This window comes from Acromyrmex echinatior, chromosome 9 (assembly GCF_024713525.1).
Source record: "Acromyrmex echinatior isolate Ae372 chromosome 9, ASM2471352v2, whole genome shotgun sequence".
In the NCBI taxonomy this organism is placed as follows: Eukaryota; Metazoa; Arthropoda; class Insecta; order Hymenoptera; family Formicidae; genus Acromyrmex; species Acromyrmex echinatior.
The window spans coordinates 13,417,280-13,442,778 of NC_141860.1; the positions used below are offsets into that span (position 1 = coordinate 13,417,280).

Sequence of the window (25,499 nt, forward strand, 5' to 3'; positions counted from 1 at the left end):
TGTCCGCTTATACTGCCTGTTTATTCATATTCTATGATACTCGTACAATTTAATAAATATACGTTCCAGGATTTTTTTCTGTGTATTTATAGTTACTCTAATCCATATACAAATTAAAATCTCTCGAGATAAAATATTTAGAGGTAACATATTGAAAGATCCGATGTCCACCCTCTTGTCAATAGAAGCGATGACGGATCAAAGCTAATATTTCGAATGATCCTTGCCAGACTGACAGATTTATTGACGTAGAGATCGAATTAACGCCCGTAACCGTGCCGCTGGTGCGACTGGTATGTGGACAAGCTTCATTGTTGATTGGCATAATCGCAATTTTCCCCCTCGTGTGTCAGGACGAATCAATTCACATGGATGAATTCGAAAATCCTGTTTATGTATACGAACGGAGCGCGAGCCGAATGGGTGCAATAATTGCGTTGCCAGATTTGTGGTCAGGCTCGAGCGGACCGCTTAATTTGTTTACTATTTAGTGGACGACAACGTAACGGCTAGAATGACAACCGGCGATTATGTCGAAGTAGTTGATGCACGGCGAAAGGATCGATTGTTATTTCGCTTTTCGTAACGGTGTGAAATAAATATTAAAATTAATTCATTCGGATGACAATAATGGGATACAAATCGCATAATAAAGTACAGCACTCGGTTGTGTATTTAACGGCACATATTGTGCGAAAGTTTTTAGCACTGAAGTTTCGACAAAATTGAAAGTCGAGCTCAAACACTCTGCTGTTGACAGAGAAATAAAAGAGCTCTTATTAAAATCATAAAACAGTCTGATGAGAACGGAGAGACGACTTATGGCAGAGGAGGGAGAAGGAGGTTGCGATACGAAGGACGAGAGATTGAAGCGAAAGGCGTAAGATCCTGGCAGAGGAAAGCCCCCGTCGGCAATGGTGGAGTAATGGAAAAGCAGCAGCCGCTGTTGAATCTTAAACGTTATTTAATTGTCTTAATGTAAAACGGTGAATTATGTTGTTATTTAATTAGAAACGCGGCAAAGGAGAGGGTTGGCTTATCTCGCCGGTAACGTACCGCGTTTGCGTTTCAGGAACTTTTCAACGATTCCACTTTGGAGAATTCGCGCACCGTTGGCAAGATTCGAGCGGTCGAACCGCAAAAATTCCGCAAGAATTCACGCTATGCCGCCACGAGATTCACGAGGTCGCTGACGACGACGTAGAAAAACGAAACGGTAGCCGCTGCATTCTCAGACGATCGGTATAACACTCTAGCATAAAGATACTTTGAAATGGAAATGCGACTGATAATTAAAATTCCGCTCGAATACCTCGTTGTATGCGAGGAACGTCTCAGCGCCAATACAAATTGCATGATAGAAATTGCGTGTTTATTAGTTAAAATATCAAAGAAGTATTGAAAAGATTAAGGAGAAAAAGATGGGATATATACGTCTCTATATAAGAATTAATACGAATAAAAAGAATATATGGATTGCACGAATTCATATGCATACGAGATTATTAAAAATCAGATAAATCCTTTCTTGGCAGCGTATAGAATGAGAGGAGCGTGTCGCGCCACAGTCCCTTTGACTGAATCGCTTACCAAGGTTATTGTCAAAGCTTCATGTTTTTGTGAGAGGAATAAGAGGGAAATCTCGGTGCATCAAGCACGCGTGCTTCTTCCCCTCACCGTCGTTACATAATCCACTTTCACGGCCCTTCCGCGATCTCAAAGGTTTCGTCGGAGTGTCCGCAGTTGTGGGATCCCCGCGCGAGGAGGTAATTAGGAAACGCGCTACAAAGTACAAACGGGCCCATTGTTGTCGCTGTATCTGTATATCTGTATATATGTAGTGATATATACATATCTCCGTCCGTCCTCTGTCCTTTCGTAAGAGGACGAGTCCTGTTGCTTTGAAAGTGCAAATCTCTCTCATCCTTTGCTTTTCTCCTTCGACACCCTCTCGCGTGTCTATATCTTTGTCCATCTTCTGTCTCTCACGGCTTCTCCGCACGCTTTTTACACGCAACTTCCCAGACCGCGAACGAAATGCATTTGGTTTCATCGGCGATTGCTTGGGGTGAAATAAAAGATATGGGTTGGTCGTCATTTAAAAAATTGCTGGGCTGCCTCTGTCGTGCGTATGCTGTCTTCTCGCAGATAGATCCATGTAAATCTGATTTTCCTCCTGGTTTTCATCTCGCTTTCCTTATTCCTCTGTTCTAATCGCGGCCGCTTTTTCATTTTTGTCTTTTTTTTTTTGCGTCAGAAGACGATGATATAAAGAGATAAAAGAGAGTCGAGATGTAAAAAGAAGAGAGATAGAGACTGAGAGGAGTTGGAGCAGAGAGGAAAACGATGGAGAGTACGGGGAAATTCGAAAGAAACGTTCGCATAGCGATGATCAAAAGCAGTTTGCTTGCGGACTTGCTTGAAGTACTTTTGAAAAAGAGAGGGAAGACACTGTGCGAATTCGTTTGGCTTCCTTTTACGCAGCTCTTTGTCTACTGCCGTTAGGCTCTTATCTTTCCGATGCGCCTCCTTTTATTTTATTTTCGATTCTATCGATTCCCCTTTCCCACGTTGCGGGAAATCCCGCTCGACTGTACGAACTTCGGTACTGAAAGTCGACAATTTCTCAATGCGCTGCAGAATTATGAAACCGTATCAGTTCAAGAACGATAGAAGCCAGCTAATAGCTGAAGAAATTCTAAGTTTATGCGACAAAGTTAATTTTAGAAATAACATTTCTCTGTGCATTGTCATTTTATTCATGTAAATTTAAAATAATGAATAATTATTAGAGGAGAACTATTTAGCAACTTATATTTTAGATTAATTTAATTTTCGTGAATAATTTTATCTGCCTTATTTAATTAATATTATCTTACACTCTGTATCCAGGTAGATTTTCATCTTCCTATTTATATGTCAAATATAACAAATCTTTCAGAAAGGTATATAATTAAAGATAGATTTATAATCTTCATGGAATATTTCTCACTGAATTCCTTATAACATTATATTTTTACATCTTTATATTGTATAATGCTAAAAGGAACTCAAGCAGAAATATTCCATGAAATTTAATTGGTTCTGATACCAACTGTAAAAGCAGAAGTTTATCTCAATTTTATTCTAGTCAAAATATTTTAACATCGTCTATGATTATAATCATAAAACAAATTTATTATTGGACATTATTATTTTAATTATAAATATCACATCATAAAATTGTATAAAAATCAAGGCAATAAATTATAAAAATAAATTATGTATAACGAATAAAGAATTTTTAAAAGAAAATGTAATTTTTTAATTAAATAAGAAACTTAAAAAAGTAATATTTTCTTACATGAGAATCTTTTTCAATTTTGAAACGTATTCATATATAGAACCAGAGTAATATCACTTGATAAAACAATTTAATAATGTTTTTTATGCTAATAAACATTTTTATAAAAATATTAATAATAAGATGTTAAAGAGAATCTAAATCTGCGAACAATTTTAATAAACTTAAGTATTTATGTTTACAATTGTATGAAAATTTTAAATACATATATTTAAATGTACAATATATTTGAATAATAATAAGAGACACTGTGATTTTATATTTGAATATGTGTTTAAAATAGGAATACATATTTCAATTATGATAATTTTCAAAACATATATTCTATGCAAGATATTCTCTCTATCCATTAGTCTTAAAGACGTTTTCGCGCAGAAAGTGTATAATGACGACAGGACTGCAAACAGTTTCTTGAGTTGTGGTATGTTAAAATTCGAAAGGTACGAGAGAGAAAGTGTGTCCCAGTGGCATACATTATCACCATTCCTTCCGGTCTCGCTTCTTCACTCTTCATTCTTCTATTCCTCTTTGTTCTCAGTTCCTTCCTTTTTCTCACTCTCTTTCAGCACCGACATTACTACCCGAGGATTCTCTCTTCCGCGCACTTTCCATGCATAATCATACATTTGCATGCAAACTCGATATTACTACTTAAAATGTAAAACAACTCTGCGCCTCTACCAGGTTCCTACCTTGCGGCAGCACAACGAAGAGACATCAAATGAACAAAGGAAGGAACGCTTAAATAAAGAATTTTTGCGACATTTCCTTCAAGAACGGATATCGTGTATATTGATACGCTCGTACATTTTTCTTCTTCGATCAAGAGGAACGTGCAAAACAATATTGAATGTTTATCTGCCTAATGATAATCTAATTTAAAAAATTAAGGTGAGACTAAAAAAAAATCACGTAAATGCTTACATAAACAATTTAAAATCTTAACTCAAGCGAACGTAACTCGTTAATTATTTTTTTCTTATTTAGTGTAAGATATCGTATAGTGTTTTTTATTCTTATGTAAAAATATAATTTAGATGTATTTAAATATAAGTCAAATTTATAATTTCTAAACTTACCTAAACCGGCATGTCCAAAACAAAATAAGCAGCCATCCGTTCCATTAATGACCGCATGAATTACATCTGTAAGAGCGCTCGAACAGATCTCGGTCTGAAAAGAAATTGCAAACGATCTGTATACATTTCATGATTACAAACATTAAATTACTGAAAATAATTATTTTTAAAAATATTGTTTCCATCTTTGATCTATTTTTAGTGATTAACACTTTAAATTGTGTGTGATTTTATTAACACTGTTCAACAGACTTTTTTTTTCAACACAAATATGAATTGTCATTTTCAATGTATTTCTGTCTGTTGAAGAATCTGTTGTCGAAATTAGCTATCACATCACAATTTAAAAAAACGACGTTGAAAAGGCAAAAGATTTTAAGAGTTTTAATGACATTGTATCATCAGTATCAAATTTTTTTCTAAATTTCATTAGTGCCACGTAAACGTATCAATTTTCAGGTTTAAAATGTATTTTAGTTCGTTTCGATATGATATTTTATTTTCGAGATATAGCAATTTGAAAATAGTTCTTAGGAAAAAAAATGGTATTATAACATCATGAAAATCCTCAAAATTGATTTTTTTTTTGCCTCTTTGGTTTTCATATTCTCATCAAATTGTTGTCTCATAATGTCAAATTTTGTCGGATTATTTTATTACATCAGAAAAGAGCTTTCTTTAAATTGTCTTCTATATTAAAACAAAAAAATCATACTGAAATGAATCAAAATGAATTTAAGCTAAAAGTTGATACTTTTACATAACGTAAATAAAATTTAGAAAAAAATTAGGTACCGATGGACATCATGAAAACTCTTAAATCATCTTTTTCTTAATTTAAATAATCCTTTTTTGCCTCTTTGGCGTCATTTTTCTCAAAATTGTGACGTGTTAGTTTTTTTTCAACGGATTCATGTTCAGCACGTAAAAATATGTTAAAAATAACTATTTACATTCGTATTACAAAATGGTGTTCAACATAAATTACTAATTACTTGCGTTTTCAATGTAGCTTTAAGATGGCTAAGAAGACGCGATTTTAATTACGTCTGTTTCGAAATAATATTGCGACGAGAGAAAGAGATGGTACATCAAGCTTTTACAGGACAGAACGAAGAGCTCGGCCGGGTTCTCGTAAAAGTGCTTAAGAAAGCGCGTTGGCGGGCCGGGTTTAATAAACGCGTGTAACATCTCTAGAGCGAAAAGCGAGGAAAAAGACGTAGGGGAAAAAAAGGGGTCGTGAGATTATGGAAGGTGGTCCTTTGTTTGCTCTTAATGTATTCATAGACTGGAAAAGACTTTTCCTGCGTTCGGAAAACAATGCTTGGGTCCAAGCAGGGCCATTTTTAAAAAGGGCTGTATCTATGTGTTAAATGGTCGCAACGGTCGGTTGTCGATTATTGTCGAGATATCGAGTATCAATGAGAATTGAAGGGAAAGGAGATGGTAGTGGGAAAATCAGAGGGTTGTTCATTTGGGAGGCGGGTTTCACGAATTTCCTGCGGAAACTGCCGAGGATCCCGAATTGAGCCTGCGGCTGATGTGTCACGAACGATCGATATAGCAAACGCCATTAGATCGGTTATCCTTCGCTTCGACGGCGCATAACAAACGGAGACTCGGACGATGAAAGAGATGAAAAAACGGTCGTATGTTATGAGAGAAGGTTCCGCCAGTTTATGGAGAAAATCGGTAGGAAGATGAGGACGTGTCGATGCCTCGGCGAAACAAGATTGAAATCTTCGTGGACGAGAATCGGATGAGCCCGAGATGGAAAAAGGGGCGAACGAGAGGTGGAAAGAGAAAATGTAGGGGAAAAAGGAATGTATCGACGGTAAGAGAGAGAGAAAAAGTGAATGCGAAAGACGTAGCTCTGGAAAGGCGGTTGAAGTGGAGAATCGAGGTAAGAAGTGAGACGCCTGTTGCGGAAGAACAGAGAAAGAAGCCGATCGTTTTCTTCCTTTCTTTTTTTTTTTCCTCTACCTCGGCGGCAAAAGGATAGGGAAATAAGGAGTCTAGTCCCTTTCCCAATATGGTAATACCAATCTGTCGTTGCTCGTTTCAAAGGGGCGGTCTTTGGGGTTACAGCGTGTAGCCGCAAACGAGTCTGTCGATACTACCGCAGATTTACATTGACTTCTCGATATAGATTTGGACGAAGAAATGTTTCTTACGCGTTTCTTTGACAAACAAAATTTTTCACTTAAGACGGGAATCGCTCGTGTTAATCTACATCGATTATCGCACGATAATTAATTCTTAAACGTCATACTACAGAAACAACACACTATACGTATATATGAGTAGCAACCATACAATGAAAGTCTAGCCAAAGTGGATCATGTTTTTGATTGGTTAAGTTAATTATGAGCCCTCAGTATATTCAGAAAATGAGAGAAAGAAGGAAAGAAAATATAGCTATCTGCATTTTTTATCCGCTTTTGCCGAACTCTTATAAAATCTCTAGGTATTGGCATACCCAACCCAATTGTTTATAATATTCGTAAAAATAAATATATTGTAAAAAATTTTTTTTTCAATTGCAAAATCAAACATAAGAAATATAAGTATACTAAGCAAGTATGTATCTTTATTAATAAAAGAAGTAATGGAAAAAGTATTTAAAAAACATAAAAAAAAGAAAGCCAAGAGATGTACCATAAAATATATGCCAATAAGGAGTTGATCTCATTAATAAAATTGCAATATTTACATAATTATAAATTTACATAATTTTATAATTTAATAAAGTATTTATATAATATTATATATTTATATATATATATATATATAAATGTTATATGTTTTTATATGCAAAATTAATTATTCAAAAATAAAACATTCAATTCTTTTCATTTTTATTTCGTCAGTTGTTTTAAGGCATATTAATTTAGCATCGAGAATATTCTCAATTGATAAACAGAAGCTTATATTGAAACGTTTTGATTCTACATGTGGATTCGTACAGAATCAATATCGAAACCGACGATGGGATATCAGACACTTACAACGGCAACAACAACGACATTCATAATTATAACGGGATCATCCCGAGGGACGTAACGCAAAGCAAACATATTTCGCAGATACCTGCACCCTCGCCGGAGATCTCGCCCTTGAACTCCCCGAACCGTCGGCATGACGGTTAATGAAATACGTGACCGGAGCCACCGTCATAATCTCAAACACTTGATTCCGCGCCCGTGCGATGGGAGAAATTGCGGAAAGGGTCCTGTTCTGTCGCGCGTTTCTGATACGCGCGCGAGCGAGCGCCCATCGATGTCGAGCCTTTGAAAATTTTCACCGGCGCGAGGCCACCCTCTGTGATGTCCGCCCTCAGGGTAGACGCCAGCGTAATGCTGTTTAACTATCTCTCTTTTCTCTCTCTCTCTCTCTCTCTCTCTCGCACAGATTTACGTTAAAAATGAGTAACAATAGCAATTCACTTCCGCTTTGATGTCCTTTTAATAATCGAAATCCCCAGAATTGATACGCGGAGAATAACCGGAAATAGAATCGAGTGAAAATTAGTTAATTGGTTGGCCGATCCTTTGTGTCCGTCGTCAAATATTTTTTCAATGAAATTCCTGTGTAATTCTTGGAAAATAATATAAAAGTTAAGATAACGTGAAAATTACGTGAAAGAATTTATTTTGTCGTAAGTAACGTTTATGTCTAATAGATTACATTTAAAGTTAATAGTTTTCAAAGAATAATTTTTCCATTACTCACGACCTTTATATTTCTGGCAACCCCCGACAATTGAAAAAAAAAATGGTTTAATGTAAACGTGACGTCTCAATCGCGCTCATCTCGCAATGTTTATTTCGAATAGGGTGGCACAAATTAAAAGACACGCGCCGCGGTGTGACTTACAAGCGGCGTCGTGTCATCACGCTCGTAGTCGTTTTGAATTCGGCTTGCATGACGCGTTTCGGTAACGCAATATTGGCGCACCGGACTGGAATACCAATCGTGTGGAGGGTCGGATGTACTGCTCTTGCAAGCCCATCTTCGACTTGAGGAAGAATTCACGGCGGGGACCTTTCTCCCACTTTTCTCACTTTCGATTTCGCCATCCACTCGCCTCTTCCCCTATTGCCACCCCTTTTTCCGATACCTCTTCACCCTTCTTCAAGCGCGAAATGTAAAACTCATGTCGAAAGTTCGAAAAGAAGCTGCGAGAAACGTTCTACCCTCGCGATGCTGAAGTGAGATGAACGAGGAGGGGTCCCCTTAATGGCTGGAAATAATCGAATGATCTTTTCCCTCCTTCGTCCGCGACGTCGACGAATCTCTTAATTCACAAGTTTTCCAGATGCCTCAACACAAACGTCTCTTGGCGAATCGAAGTGACATTCCTCAATTTACAAGCGGTAGCATTTTTAAGGTTCGTGAAATTTGTATTTTTTCTTTCGATATTTTTGCGAAACATTTCTATTAGCGATAAAGTGCAGTATAAAAGTCAGTCTTTTTACATTGTTTCTCGTCTGGATACAGAGAAATATTTCTTGAATAAATTGATGTGATTTTCCTAATATAAAAGTCATTAATATGTCATGTAATTGTAGCAAGCAGTTAACATTCCGTTATTCAAATTTTAATTTAAAAGAACTCAATCTTGATAGAGAAAATTAAAACAGAAAGAACTGTCGAGCAATTAAAAATCGGTTAGAGGAGAAATTATTTCTCCTCTTTGACAAGAAATATTGTCTCGGTCATATAAAAATTACGGAAGAATTGCTATGTAGCGCTGTGCTTTTGTAAAAGCATAAGCTAAAGTCTATCGCAGGCAAATTTACATAAGAGCATAGCGTACAAGCGTCTCCGGCCAATGAGGCTTCATGGTATAAGCTCGCAGTACAATACAACGGCTTACGTCGGGCGTTTCATTGGTCGACGCATTTATATGCGATGTTCTTATGCAAATTAGCATGCGATGCTGCTGATGTCAATATTAATATAACTATAGAAGCAGTGGCAAAACGCGACAGAAACCTCATTAAGATATGCAACGTCGAGAAACCAGTTTAGAATTAATATTTACTTACAATGTAAAATATAATATTATATGGAAAGAACCATTTTTTGCTAAATACAGATCTGAAAATAATTTCATTAACTTATCAAAATAATTATGTAGGACTCTTAAACAAATGATGATAATGCTGCAAAAAGTTTTTAGCAACATTCTAGCAACTAATTTAAATTATAATATTTTGACGTTCAACTAAAATTATTTTCAGATTTTTATCTATGCTTAAATTTTTAGATATTTTAATGAAACCGTTTTCATATAAATTTGAAACTGTTTTCGTATAAAATTGAATTATATAATTTGAATTATATAATTCACGAAAACAAGATCTAATTAGAAGGAAAATTGAAATGTATTTCCATTTATTTTGATTCCATTTATTTACATTCAATATGAAACACTTGAAAAAGTTTTAAATTTCTTTTCGATGAGAGCTAAATAAATGCACTATTAAGCGCACTTTTTTGTCAATAATTATATCATCGCTCTTGTTTGTTCGCCCATCTGATTCGCGCAATAACAAATGCGAGTCACGTAACTTTCTTCTTCGATCATGAACGTTAAAATGGAAAAAAACGTGTTGAACAGAAATTTTGCTATCAATTGAAAAAAAGGACGCGATCAGCATTTTTATCGCAGCAAACGATAAATCATCTCTCGTCGAACTTTTAACAATTACGCCAATCACGTATATTTTATTTTTAGCAATAGGTTTTTTCTCGTATTGCATTTATAACTTGTGCTCTTGTGATTTTTTCACAATCAAAACTTTTTCAAATCAACGATAATAACTACTTTATATATATAAAATAAATAAATTATTTGAATAGAATTTTTAACTCCAACTCTCTAGAAAAACATTCTCGTTAGAATTATAAAAGTGAATCTCAATTACATTCCATGTAACGAGTATATTTTGTTATAATAGCTTATATTGATCTGTTTGCATTATTCGAATTTAATTACATTAATTGATAGTTAAAATAGACATTATTATTAGTTTATCTTTGAACATTATTTGAAATTTAATAATACAAATATACATTTCTTTGTTTTTTCCAACCGCGACAATTTGCAATGAACTGGCTTATGATAATTTTATAAGTGTCTCTATCTATCCGTAATATTCCCCGTGTAAAGGGGTTGCTAGTTACATTTTTGTATGAATAGAATAAGACATAGTCGCATTTGCATGCAGATGAACTGTGGAATGTCTACCAACGATGCTGTTCGATGAAAACGTTCGTATAAAAAACAAACAGTCCTGAGGGGATACTTTTCGCCCTCGTATTCACGCAACGAAACACGAATGGTTAGCGATTGTAGGCTAGGTACGATGAACATAGGGGATGGGGAGGCAAAACGTGCGAAACACACGTTCATGTACAGGAAATATCCTCGTTGGAATTTACGAATCGGTAATTTCAAAAATTGCATAGCGATACGAACTTTCTGCACAATATACTATGATTTATTTCATCCTATTTGTTTACAAGTAATTTCCGTCGGCGATCGAAATATAAATATTAAGTAAACCTTATAAAAACTCAATGTGTTAATCAATTTTTAACAATTTATAATTTTTAACTGACTAATAATATGAATACTTAATAACTATAATATAATCAGGTAAGTTTTACATTTTTTTCACTTCCGTAGTAGAATCAAACTGCTGTATTTAATGAACGGTGAAAATGAATATAAAATTATTCAATCTTATAATGTAGCAAACCATAAAATCTTCAAGTCTAATAGAATGCAATTGAAGTCTGATAGAATAAATTAATAATGAGCACGTGCTTCGTAAAAATCTTTCCGGATTGACAAATTTTCGCAGCAGTTTGCCAAATGGTGGCCGATAAATTCAGGGAAAGCCCGGTTGTGCAAATAAGCGAAATCCGTTCAGCGGTCCGCTCGAAGAGCGATCGCATTTACATCGTGGAATTTTCGACTCGTTGCTGGTGCACGGTGTGATAACTCCCGGGATAACAACTCGGAAAACTTTTCATCCACCTCCGGCGGATCTGCAGAATGGTATATGGTAGCGGCAGAGAAGAACGAGGCTGGCGACCAGACGAGAAAGGGTGCCAGAACGTCGGCTCGCGCGAACGCCCTTCCATCGCGCAATGTCGTGAAATATGTCGCGATTTACACGGGAGATTGGCGTCATTGGCGCCTAGGGAGCGAACGAGTGAGAGAACCTCCCCTATTTTCTCCTTTTCTGGCATTATTCCCTGGTCTACCAAATTCCCACCCCTCCGCCTGCCCTGATCGTGTTATCCTCTAACCCCTGCATGGGCAGGAGTGGCTTGCCGGATCAAAAAAGCATTCGGGGAAATCGGGATCCCAGTGTCTGCCTGAGCGATGCAAAATCGAACCTCTATGAGACTCCTCCCCGCACCTCTCTTTACCCATCAATTTTGTTCATCGTTCTTCTCTTTTTTTTTCCTTTTTTTTTTTATCACCCATTCTATCGATGATATCCGATTTCCTGAAAAATTGGTTCATCCATCGCTTTGTGAAAACCATTATCTAACAATTTATTAACTTGGTATGGTTATATGATATTCTCTTTATGATTCAAATCTAACTCGTAGTTTAATTATCGAAATCGAAGATAAGCTTAATTTTTATTAACCTTTTAGAGAAGATATTTTGTTTTTAAAAAGTAATCTTTTTTACTGATTTCGCTTAAAAATCTTCATAAAAGAAAAATATATTAATAGGATAAGATTGTGTGCCGAAATCGCACCATTTTTCACACAAAGGCTTATAATTCAAAAATTATAAAGAATATTCTTAAATTTTTTATAGCATAATAAATCTATTAAAATTTGGGAGAACTGTAATCTTTCTCTTTTTTATATAACTTTTTCATAATTTTTTTTTGTATTATTATAACATTTTAATGTGGATATTTTTCAGTGCAATTTGGACAAGGAAGAAACCCATTATTAAATCGTACTCCATACTGAAATTCCTCATTTAAAACGTTATAATCTCATACAGCACACTTTATCTCAGAGATTCCCTTCTTGCGAACATTTTCAGGACGTTGCAACGTTTTCAGGACGTTGCAACGTCCATCAAAACGTTCCTTGAACTACGCTATATGGAGTAATATAAAGAACTGAAAAATTACATAAAAAATAAAAAAGATTTATTATGTTAAAAACTTAATAATATATTTTTCTGAGACAGGATAATTTCAGAAAGTAATTTGAAGAGTTTTAGTGTGAAACAAAATAAACATTTTGCAGGTTTACAATATATGTTTTTACATAATAAATGGAATAAAAATGTAAGAACTGTAGAGGATTAAGGAACAACCATTTCAAATCGAATTTTTATCGAAAAGATTAAAAGAATTGAATCTCTTACAAACAGTTTGTTTAAAAAGATGTTGTTATTATGCTACAAACTCTAATTTTATGCATTATAATTCGATATATCGTAATTAAGTAAGTTTATGCCGCAAGGGTGGAAGTAACCATAGTTTACTAATAGTCTGTCACGGAGCAAGCATCTATAGGTGCAGTGAGGTGCAACGACTGTCCGCTCGTCCTCGCCATCGTTCGGCTGGCACCTGTCAAACTTCATCAGCATTGCTTAACACTCGGTCGCGCTACGGCGCAAATTAATCCCGCTGTAATATGGAAATACGTCATTCGAGAGGATACGACAGATAACTGGTCAGGCAGTATGGGCTAAGGGGTAAGGAGCGTAGAGTAGAATACAAGCGGGATACCTCGGCAACGGAACCGTATGATGGGTTTATAGATTATCGTTGCATTTGCTCGAAGATGGTAGTGATGAGCGCCATGCTGATTTTGCCTATTCGCGAATATTACAGGATATCTCCTAAATTTGGAAAAGGGAGTATCAGAAGCTAAATTAGGATATTATTAACAATTTATATACTTATGCACAATGTACAGTTTATTTATTACTGTAAGGAGGATCGATGTTTGATAAAGTAGTCCAGAAAAACAATCTTGAATCTAATTATGCATTTTTCACGCAAAATATGTGATAGAACATACAGTACTTACAACCACTTCCATACAGCCACATTCCACAAAACGCATTTATACAATTTTAGCTCTTAGACTTTTGCTGTGGCACATTCAATTTTCGAAGGGATGTCTGGAATTCATTAATAAAAATACTTCAAACTATGAGGACGAAATTTTATTGAGATACTCAATGTGTTGAAACGTTTCCAATCACTAAATAATAGAATAAATAATAGAAACATTGCTATTTCTTTCAAATTTATACGGTTTCGAAAGAAATTTTTTGTTAATTTAACATACTTCAATTCCGAGGACAAAGAGTTACAAAATGGGATATATGACACCCAATCGATGCCGCGATGATTCGTTTTTGCGAGGCAACCAAATTTCCACGAGAGTCAGGAAGCAAGGTATAGGTCTCAGCGGGCGGCTCGTTCAATCAGCATATCCCGGCAAATGAGCAATAGATCGGTGACGTGCATACACATCGACTGTGTGCGGTGCGTACACACACGGACGTAGATACGCACACACGCGTAGGTAATCCACAGCGTGACTATTAGTCGTAAGTCAATAATAAAGCCCTTGTCCTGCCGCGGCTATAATGGCCGCGGTGAATTATTCTGGTCGGGATGCATTGTCCTGGTTGGGTCGCCGGTCGGCTTGGAATTGTCGGCCGAGCACGCACATGGCAATATACGCGGACGCATATGTGCACGTCGAATGCGTGGCTGTTTGCGCGTATGACGCGCATAATTGAGATGGATGTCGATTGATTCGCGGCCGGGTTTCGTTCGCGTGGTCTGCCTATTGGCAGCTCATTGTTAACACTCAAGTAGTAGGCTCAGTTTCCACGTGGCTTTAACATAATTGCACAATGCGTCATTGGCTGTCGTACGGCGATGAAGATAAACTGCATATTTTATTGAATTATATGGTTTATTAAAATTTGCTTATTAATAAAAATGCATGCGGAGAGAACGAGAAGAGAGAATATTATTTTTCTTGAAATTATAATAAATTTTGTTAAACTGGTGCAAATAGAATTTTGATTAATTATTTATGTTTTTTTTTTTGAACATTAAATAATTTAGTTTTACTTTAGTAAGTGTTTTCAAGTGTATATTCGAAGAAAATTTATGCTAAGTTTGAGGGTACTAGAACGAGTAATAACTAAACGATACTCAAAGGAATTAAGCACTTAAGTAATATATATATATAAGCGTGGAGATCAATTTCTTCAAATAATATAAAAATAATATAAATATAAAAACTTACTTAGTGCAAACAGAATTTAAACTAATGTATTTTTTAGTAATAATTTAATTTTGTTGATAAGTAGGTTTTCAAGCGCTTGATATAAATTTCTTCAAGTATTTGAAATTTCTTCAAGTCTAAGGTTATTAGAATGAAGTAAGCAATGATAGCGTAGAGCGAGGCGATTCGGATCGAATTTTTCCTCATTGATAAAAAAGTTTATGGAATTTGTATTTTTAAAGAAAGCGCTTTCGGATATTGTTTTTTGCAAAGTTATTTTTAAAGTGCAATATACGCTTGCGCGTCATGGAGAAAAACAAACTGTAAGCTTTTGCTTCTGTATTCTTTCCAATAAATTGTTCGCTATACTTGCAATCCGCGTGTGTCCACGTGATTGAATACGCGAAAAGAAAGTTTCACACAAATTGCACGCTCCAACCCGATCTTCAAAAGGATTCTGCTGCGCTTCCTTCTGTCTCTTCCCATTATTTCCTGTTCGAAGAGATAAACTCGGTTACCTGATATATACGTTTTTCAATATCACTTCTCGCTCCGATATTTTCTCGATTTCCTCCAAGTTGAAGATATAGACCTGTAACAACTTTTAAATCAATCTGGAGCTTTATCAAAGTTTATTGTGGACTTTATCAAATAATCCATCGATAGAATTTACACCATCGTAGATTCTATTAATGTTTAACTGGTTAAAGTGTTAATAATTGAAATTGCGCTTGTGGCTTAATTCTCGCAAACAATTCAACTGTAATTTCGATTAACTATATTTTCTTTAGCCCGCGGACATTCTTGTTAACTTGCAGCTCAAATATATAGACATTACTTGCCTACGGGATGCATTTATGGAAATACTGTCCGATATAATGCACAAATATCAAGCAGATTATGTCGCTACTAAAATTACCATTGTCGATTGGATGGTATATCATCAATAAACATCCACATCATGATCATTTCGTGTGTTAATACACTCTTAATCTTATATCGTATAGTACTTATAAATTTTGGATACAGATTTCTGAATAATAATAACATTTTGAGTTACATAGTTTACACACTAATAGGAGACATTTTTTTAAAACATTTTTTTAAAAACATTTATAAATAATAACTCAAATATATTTTATGTATAATATTTTCTATATATCATAAAAGTTAAATTCTTCTATATTCACGCATATGATAATACCATAAGAGCATCCAGCAGAGCACTCAACATGTTGCAACTCAACAGTTGCGCAATAATTGCGTTCTATTAAACGCAGCCAAGTCAACATATTTCCATTTATTTTATACTTATCTCCACAGATGTGCGTAATGTTTGGCTTATACTTATCTCCACAGATATGGGAGATAAATATAAGCACATTGAAAAGTTTTATTTTCGTTTTTCTAAAAAAAATCCTTTATGTGATTGTGAATAAGAATAATAGTAATATAATGAAATATAAAAATTTTATTTGAATCCATTTTTTTACTACGTTGTGACAATTACTCTTTGTGTTTGCTTGGTATTAAAAAGAAGACTTTATTGATTTGATCACATTGTCCGTTGCTAGATGCCTGATGCCGATAACGGGAACTTTCGAAGGGCGGAGATCAGCACCATCGATCCTCGCGATTCTACAAAAACGTCAAAGAGATCGCCAGTTTGATGATGAACGATTGTAGGTTGCTCGATGGAATGGTGGCGAACCCGGTGGTCTTTAAAATATTCAAGCGAGAGTGTGTTTGACGGCCAATCGGAAAGGACGAAAAGTCGCGCTGGACGCTGGGACTCGCTCTTTCGAAATCGACTCTTTCATCCCTGTGGAGTTCGTCCCCAGAAGCCCAGTTGGTTCGCAACCAGTTCGATGGATCGCGAAGAGAGAAAAAGGGAAAGGGAGGAGAGGAGAAAGGGTCTATTGTGTCTTTCAATGACAATCACCGTGGCCGACGGACATTTGATCGAATTCAATCGATTGGTTTCTACGGTTCTTCTAAACATAGTCCGGGGTGAGGGAGAAACGCTAAGAGAAAGAGAGGGATTGGAATGAAAGAAAGAAGGAAGAGAGGCTAGTATAGGCGGGACAATCTCTCTGGAGTACCAGACGGTATATGGCTCGAGAAATGGAGAGGTAGAGAGAACGAAAGAGAAGCTGTTAGAGCGAAGAGTAAGGAAGGGACTCGGGAATATCCATGGTAGCTCCGGGCTCATTTGAATCCGACGCTCAATAATATCCCTCAGGAGTACCGAAATATCTCAATATGTGTATATAACATCGTGCTGCGGCGTAGCTTATGATCTCTAGCGATATTTGCTTCGGCGACGTCATCCATCAAGATCGCATAATACAATTCGTCGGGATTCTCGATATGCAGAGAAGACCTCCATAAGAATTCTCTGTGCGATGAATAACCAGAATAACGATCGCCGAGTTAATAATCCACGAATAAGCATTTAAAGATCTTTGACGCTGCACATCACTCATGAAAATTTACACATATAAAACTAAATCTTATTAATTATGAACAGGCTTGAAAAAATTACGGGGCTCGATTAAAAATCTGAAAAATCAAAGTATATTCTACTGGATTCCAAGAGTAATATAGAAAAATATTCCGCCAGTATGATAACACGATAAAGTGTCCCGAGGACTCTGTTGGCAGGGCTCGCTCGGTAGCAAACGGGGAAGTCACAGGCAAAGAGCAACATTCGCCTGGAGGGATGGATTTTCCTGTCAGAGGTGGAGTTTAGAGGTCGGGAAATTAGTTTAGTTATGCACCCGGCAGGGACGTCTCTTACGTTTCCACTACCGACGTAAGACCTCGGCGAAGCACGTACATGTTCTAGGGCTCTCCTCCTCTCTGTCCTCTCTCCGCGCACTCCGCACCACTCTCCCCCTCTCTTTTATTCCTCGCAAACTTCCTCGCAGTCTTCTCTCCAGCTCGCCCTCTCCCTCTCATGAATTCCGAAGAATCGAGCCGGCTAGCGGCCTTCAGAAGAATCAAGCCGAGGGAGAGAATTTTCCGGAGTGAGAACAAATCGAGCGAGTGGAGGAGAGAGTCTTCAAGTACGAAGTAGCATTGAGGACTGTTGCTACTTACTACTCCGAAACAGCTGGCTGACGAAGACATCATTGACTCAAGATCTCAGTCTCTCTCTCTCTCTCTCTCTCTCTCTCTCTCTCTCTCTCTCTCTCTCTCTCTCTCTCTCGCACGTGCTAATCCTCCTGACTATCGAACGATCTTAAACGTGCTCGTTATAAGTGCCGCTTTGTTCGTTGCGCCGCGCTTGAGTGCCATTTGAAATTTAAAACGTTAACGGAATACTCTGAATAGCAGAAATTAAGTTCAGTTTGCTGTCGATTTAATCTCACGACAAAGTATTTCAGATACTTTTTTGTGACAAATAAGTCTTTGTGCCGAATATGTGTAGAGCGAAGAACGTGTGAGAATCATGCTTGCATTGAAATTAAATGATTAATAAAGTTTAAAAGGTTAAAATCGAAATTTGTCGAATAATATAAAATAACATTAAATCTCTTTCTATTGTAACTTCTGGTATACTTTACAGCAAATCATCATATATCTTGTAAAACACAAACTGATAATATAATATACTATAATTTCAATATTATAATTTCCCACTCAACAATATAAATGTAATCTAATACCTATGTATGTTGTACATACCAGTTACATTGAGTACGAAATTATAATTTGGTAATATTACTATTAGTTTGTATTCTACGGGATTTAACTAATCATTTTCTGACTGTGATTATTAATCCTCCGCCAACAATTAGGGTGTTTAAATACATGATTGATATTTTGATTGTAAATTTTGATAGATATAAATCTTTGAAAGAGTAAATAAAATACAATCCGACTTCTGTGATAATAAAAACCTGTCATTTGTTAAAGCTTTGGTAAGTATACAGATTTTATCTTTATAATCCGGAGCAATAAAATGTTTTGTTTCTCAAAGAACCCTATTACTGTTGGAAAAGTTAACTACTTACTTTTTCCGGCGGAGGGTAGAAATATCTAATAAATAATCGAAATGTTCACGTATTTATAATCTCATATCGACTTACTTGGGAGTCTTCTTCAGTAAAGATCGCGTCAAATGCGAACATCTTTGGCGCCGCCACAGTAGGCCGTCGATCTTCTGCTGATGAAGATTGCCCAGATGCTGGGTCCACTAATGTAACTTGTTTTTTACGCTTATCCGCACTGAAGAAGCTACCTCCATCTCCAGGTGACACCCTTAGCATAACTTTTACCTGAGTAACAAAGAGAAGATGCAATTAAATTTTACTTCTGTTCAAAATCAACGGTAGACTTTCGAATTGATCAAATGTTACATTTGAGACACGATGCGTCAACAAAATTAATCAAACTTATTTGAAATATAATACATTATATAAATATGGCATTTTAGTATAAATGTATATATACATGTATATACATACATATACGTACATATTGTACATACAACACATACTCTTTACATTGAATTTTTACAATGATTTAATTTTAACACAAATCTCAAAAGAGTTAAATAATTGTATAATTTTTTAAAATTAAAAATTATTAGAAAGAGTTATTTTGTAATATTCTATTATATTATTCTTTGTCTAAAAATCTAAAAATATATAGTAATCCTGTTTTATAATAATAAGATTAATCGCATTATTCATTTAGTGTTGCAAGTATAAATATAACTCTTCAATCGTGATTGCGAAACGTTACTGTAGTATTGACTACTGTAGATTGTGTGACGTTAACGATAAACTCATTAATTATTGTGAAATTGAATCAGTTTTGGAATTTGCCAATTGGACAGACAGCAGATTGCATTTGGTAACTAAAGGTAAAGCTTTTCCGTCACTTAAACGCTTGACGAATCCGTTTTAATAGGTTAATATTACATAATAAATTAGCTTAGCTCTTGCATCAAATAACGCGCTCATTAAAATTATTTGATAGACAGTTTCTAACGGCAAGTGAACGTCGAATCTAAAATTATTTCGACTCACGATAACAGATCGGTCATTGAACGAACCATTGTACTTATTGTAATAAATGTATTCATGATTACATATCACACAAAATTATTAAAACAAAATTGCGTTTAAATCACAGTATCAACTTTCAGTGATATCTCTGCCGATTATTTTATGTAAATGTCACGATTAATATAATGTGATATAATTAGTATAGAAATAACAACAGGATAATGTGTACAATAATAATTCATTATTACTCCTATGTGATTATGCCAGTTACGTACAATTATGTTCCACACGCTCACGCACAAATTTAATTGAAACTTTTATATTGTATTTTACATTCTTTTCCAGTCATTTATTATGAATATATATGTTATTATGGATACAGGTGAATACATACTCTTTGTATTGAACTTTTAATACAAAGAATTAATTTTAATCATACGAATCTGAAAAGAGGCAAAAATGAACAATTAACAATTATACGTTAAAAATGCCACATGACATTCAATTACGATATTCGAGCTGCAATAGACACTGGGTAATGTGATAGCGGAAAAACGCGGGCATCCAAATACGCAAGAAGATATTTACCGGCCACTCGTGAAATCGAATATTGCTCACAAATATCGAGCAGACAATTGAGTATTCTGGCAAACAAGTAGTTGCTGCTTTATTAAAAACATCGTATGACGAATTGCAATCTCATTTATCTAGCTCTTAGTGTTTTTGGATTTTTTTGTATGTATATATATATATATATATATATATATATATATATTCAGTGTGTTGTTAATTATTCAAGATTGATTCATATACACCTATGGATCGCCCCTGATTTCAAGAAATCATTAAAAGGAAATTTATTTATAATTTTTTTTTTTTTTCAGAAAATCGCTAATTAATAAAGTCTTTACTAATTTTGTATATGTTTTATATGTTGGCAATTTATTGCTTCTTCAAACTTGAACAATATTTTAAAAACTAATATTTTAGTATATTAATGGTCCAATATAAACCAGAAAAGTAAAAATAAGAAAAAAACGATTAAAAACAAAATTTAATTGGAATGAAGTTGTTCTTCCAGCGAGCTCTTCAATTATTCTTATCTAAGATTTACACCATATTTTACGCTTGCGCGTAATTTAAGCGAACGTTTCGACCGATAAGACGCGGCGCGGCGCGGCGCGGCGCAAAGTCACGGCGATGCATTATTAAAGCCGCATCCGGTCTCGGTGCACCCAGATCGATGTTGTCGGTACCGCGAGCGGTCCACGATTTGCTCGCGCGCCGACTCGTTCGTCTGTCCGTCTGTCTGTCTGTCCAGGAAATTGGGTTTGGAGATTTCGTTCAGATTGCGGTGCACGTCCTATCTCTTGCATGCGGAAACACATCCCCGTCGCTACGACACACAGGTACAAAAACAGACACGCGCCTTTTTTTTGTTTCTGTCCTCCAACCGCGTGTCGTCGTCCCGGCCCCGCCTTTCTCCTCGACATCCTTGTCGCGTCTCCTGCCACGTCTCTCCGCCATGTAATAGTTTCGCGAAAAGACCGGAGCGCTACTGATCGAGCGACCGGAAATAAAACGGCTCCCTCGACGGTCTTGTTGGAGGAATTCTGCATGCATCGATCGTACGGACCTCTTCAGTGCCCTTCACCCTTTCACGAAGGATGTCCCACTCGAAGGTGAGTCGATGCCCTCTGTCCTATCCGTTCCCTAAGACCTGGCTATTTGCGAGGTGGACCTACGTGCTTGCCCGCAGCCACCCGGTATTTCGTTACGAAGCTGATTTCGAGGGGGGATATCAATTCCGCTCGAACGGGCCCTGCCGGAGGAGATTCGGTCCCGAGTCCTCGAAGCTGGCGAAGGACACTTTGCACTCTCAAACTAGCTCCGGTTCGCAACACGTTACAGCTATTACGCGCAGAAATTTGTGGCATGAGGATTAACAAGGACACAGCGTTGAAGAAATAAAGAGTTTTGCAGTAAATAGAATCTAAATGTTTGTGAAAGGACATTGCATATAAAATCCATAATTTACTATGACTTTTCATTTAGTTTTTACAACTTAAAATTTTGGTGACAACAAAATATTTTTTTACAATATAGTGTGCGAAATTTTGACAACATATTTTTCATATTTTTATGTAAATGATTACTTTTTTATGAATTTGAGGAAAAACTGTAGAGAAGATAAATTTTTAAACATATTAATTTGTCATGGAAATAATTGATGTTGACTTTTCCTGAAAGAATGCAGTTCGCGTAGTATACACAATCAATTATTGAGTAGAATATAAAACTATATCATGTATACATATTGCATGTAAAATTGAAAATGGCTAAATTTTTCATAAATCTATTATACGTTATAAATTGATATACAATTCAATGCATGATCGTCAAGCTGCAATGCTTGTTAATTCATTTTAATTACAGTTTACTTGATATCCATATTCTTTCATTGTTCTTTCATTGTAATTTTTTGAAGAATTTTCAAGGCGTTTCTATGAGAGCAACCTTCATCATGTTCCGAGAATCCCAACGTTTGATAGACTTTCACGTACCGCAATAAAGTGTCTGAAAATTACATTTCGAGACGAAGACCTCCGGTAAGCCTGCCTCGTAACCATCAAAGTTCGGCCAAGTACGGCACAGTCCTCGAAACGGAACGGGGGGATTTTACCGCCGCTCTACTTGAATTTATGCGTCCTCTCCACGGGCTATGAATCCAGGTTTACGCGCAGGTACGTTGAAATTAATTAGTTCGCGGTCCAGTCTGAAACATGTAACTGATTCAGACGAAAGCTTAACGATAAACTGTGATCAACGCGCTAGTGATTATAGAGATCTCTCTAAGATTTATTAAGAGCTTATTCTAACGAGTAATTTACTCAAGTGCTTTCACAAATTGGATATAAAATCCATTTTGAAAATATTTTGGTATCTCCTTAAATATTTTCATCGTCATAAATTTTTTAGTTACTCCCACATATATACGCATTAATATTTTAAGTAAAATATACTTTTAGTACAAATAGAGTTAATATTAGTTGAAAAACCGAATTATAATATATTAACCAAAAATAGGATTTCTTTTATTCTCACCAGTCCAATTTCAAATTATAATTGTTTATGTCTCTTTGAAAAATGACATTCTCTCACTAATTATTGATTGTTGCAACAAATATTGTTGAAGCATTAATGGTCAAATTAGAAAGTACGAAATTTAAGAGATCGGGGTTCTTGAATCCCGACTGAGGCAATATCTTTCGCAATGAAATTATTATTTGCAATTTTTAAGATTGTTGATTTAATTATTTATATTCTTACAAAGATGCTTATGAGCACATTAATTTTGTTAAATTGTCAATTTAATATGTGATGTTACTATTCTAATTCCGTTCATGATTGCATTTCAAGACTGAAAAAGATTTTGATGCTCAATTTGCAGCATTGGATTAGTATATAAATTCACATCGAAACATTAAGATTTAAACATTAAGATTCATTTTGATCAAAAACAGGATTTCTTTTGCTTCATTAGATGTACTCTCATTTAATTATTACTCGATCATTTCGAATTATAATTCTTCATTTATTTTTCTTCAAAATTATCTTATTAATTATAAAAATAATTTTGTAATAGGCTATTAAAGAATGTAATAGACCATTAAAAGAACGTTATACATATAATGTTCAGGTAATGCCACCGGAAATGGCACCTGCGACGGAAGTAGCGCGTTAATTCTTTAACGTTAGCACCCACGATACGCTTATAGTATACACTATGTTAGGTTACAACATACAGTGTTTTATGACGGCACTCGTCCTCGGAGGTATTATCCGCCAATTTACGATCATGGCGCGACGTGTTCGGCGCTTATAAATGAACGATATGTCGCGTAAAGTTCCACATAAATTTTCGTCTAACTCACAATCGGGTCATCGTCTGCACGATAAAATCAAGCGATGATTGATTTGCATGTCGGCGATAAATAATGTAATGCGATAAACGATATAACGTCGTTGCAAATCATTTTGTAAACTGAGAATGACGGCTAAAAGTGTGAAATTATATGCGCTTAAAGGACGAATATTCATAGTAAATAGAAAAAAGATGTACTCAAATAAAAAATAAAAAGTACAGTAATACAAACTGTCGAGACTATCTTAATTATCGAAAATTAAAGTTAATGAATTTAAATGAATCAGAGACTTTAAGTTCAATTGATATTTAATAAGATATTTAATAAGATATTTAATAAGAAAACTTGAAACTTAAAGCTTAAAAACGATTTATCATATTTATATAATGTAATCGATACGGTGATTTGATTCAAGCTATATGCCGAGAGTTCACAATAAACCGAATTACTCTTTAGCTTAGTATGGAGTTGTATTATAAGTGTACACTCTTGAATATCAATGATGTTACTTTACGCCCATCAAAAGTTCTGCAATAATCTATAATAACAATTATTGAGCACTAGAGAGCCAACGAGACGTTACCAGCACGGGTTTAATGCTAAAGATCAGGCAAGCTAATAAAGGTCTGATAGCAACTTAACTTACATTCTGTACGCCACGTTGTATGGTTTGCATTATATTCTATTATACAAGATTATATAAGTCAACAGAAAGTGCTGAGATTGGTAATAATCGTAAACTCTAGATGTCTTTTATAACAATAGTCATACTAAAAATAATTACAATAATAAATTGAAATATCTGGAGATGTATGGCTTCGTGTAGAAGCGATTAATATATACTTCGGTTTGTAAGAGACAAATTAGAAAATTAAAAATTAAAAAAAAAGAGTACAAAATATGTTTGCGGTATAAAAGTCCTGTAACCTATTTCAGTAATAATAAACTAACATATCGCTTATTTGCTACAACAATGATATAATTAAAATGATTGTCATTTTTTTAGTTACTCATAGAAAAAAAATTGAAACATAAAGAAATAAAAAAAGAATATATTTAATAAAACATACTTTTTTATTCCTTCTTAATCTTTGTTAAGTATCATTTTTAATTGTTAAGTAGCATTTAAAAATTAATATCACAAAATTTTTTAATTATTTATACTTGCATATTTTCTTTGTTTTCTCAGTTGTGCCATTGTTAAAGCAAGAGTGATCGATACATGTATAATATAAATGTATATAATATAAATGTATATAATAATATGTATGTATATAATATATATGTACATACATATATATGTATATATATGTAGCTCGAATATGTGTATTTCTATTATCGCAAAATAGCACAGATATTTAAATAATCTAACTATCAGTGAAAGAGAATTTCACAATAATCTACAATAATTGCTTTCATCTATCATGATTGATCTATTGCGTCAACGTTTCATGTATAACTCGATATTCTGGCTTTATATGCTGTGTGAAATGAAATTGATCGAAAATTAGATTATATTTCTTTCTCTGATAGCGCCGCAGAGATATTGGTTATTATGAATGAGATCCGATTGGCGGATCACAAAGCTTTCAGGTGAGCCACGAGAGACGCGGATGACGGAAACTAATTGTTGAAATTGGAGTGTGTTTCGATTTCGGTTTCTAGCAAGGCGCACTGCGGTGCTCCGCAGTCTGGCGTCGTGTGGCCTTTGGTTGTAAGAGACAAGAAGCGAAAACCCGAGAGGATTTAACTTCGACAACGAATATCATCAGAGGGTCTGCGAGCTACGATTGTACGCTCTTTAACCGAAGATTATTCGCCG

The 25,499-nt window shown here is 35.2% G+C and overlaps 1 protein-coding gene across 4 annotated transcripts in view; it reads right to left on the reverse strand.

Moving 5' to 3' along the window:
- The window catches only part of LOC105149866 (uncharacterized), a 392,270-nt gene that overhangs the window by 23,957 nt on the left and 342,814 nt on the right, over positions 1-25,499 (reverse strand). For all 4 annotated transcript variants that reach the window (XR_015546240.1, XM_087409859.1, XM_087409858.1 and 1 more), the window contains exons 7-8: positions 18,828-19,016; positions 4,423-4,516 (exon numbers count right to left, since the gene is read on the reverse strand). Coding sequence is in view for 3 of the 4 variants with exons in the window: in XM_087409859.1 (XP_087265985.1) it covers positions 4,423-4,516; positions 18,828-19,016 (283 nt within the window). In the remaining variant the exon portion in view is untranslated. The remainder of the gene's footprint in view (positions 1-4,422; positions 4,517-18,827; positions 19,017-25,499) is intronic.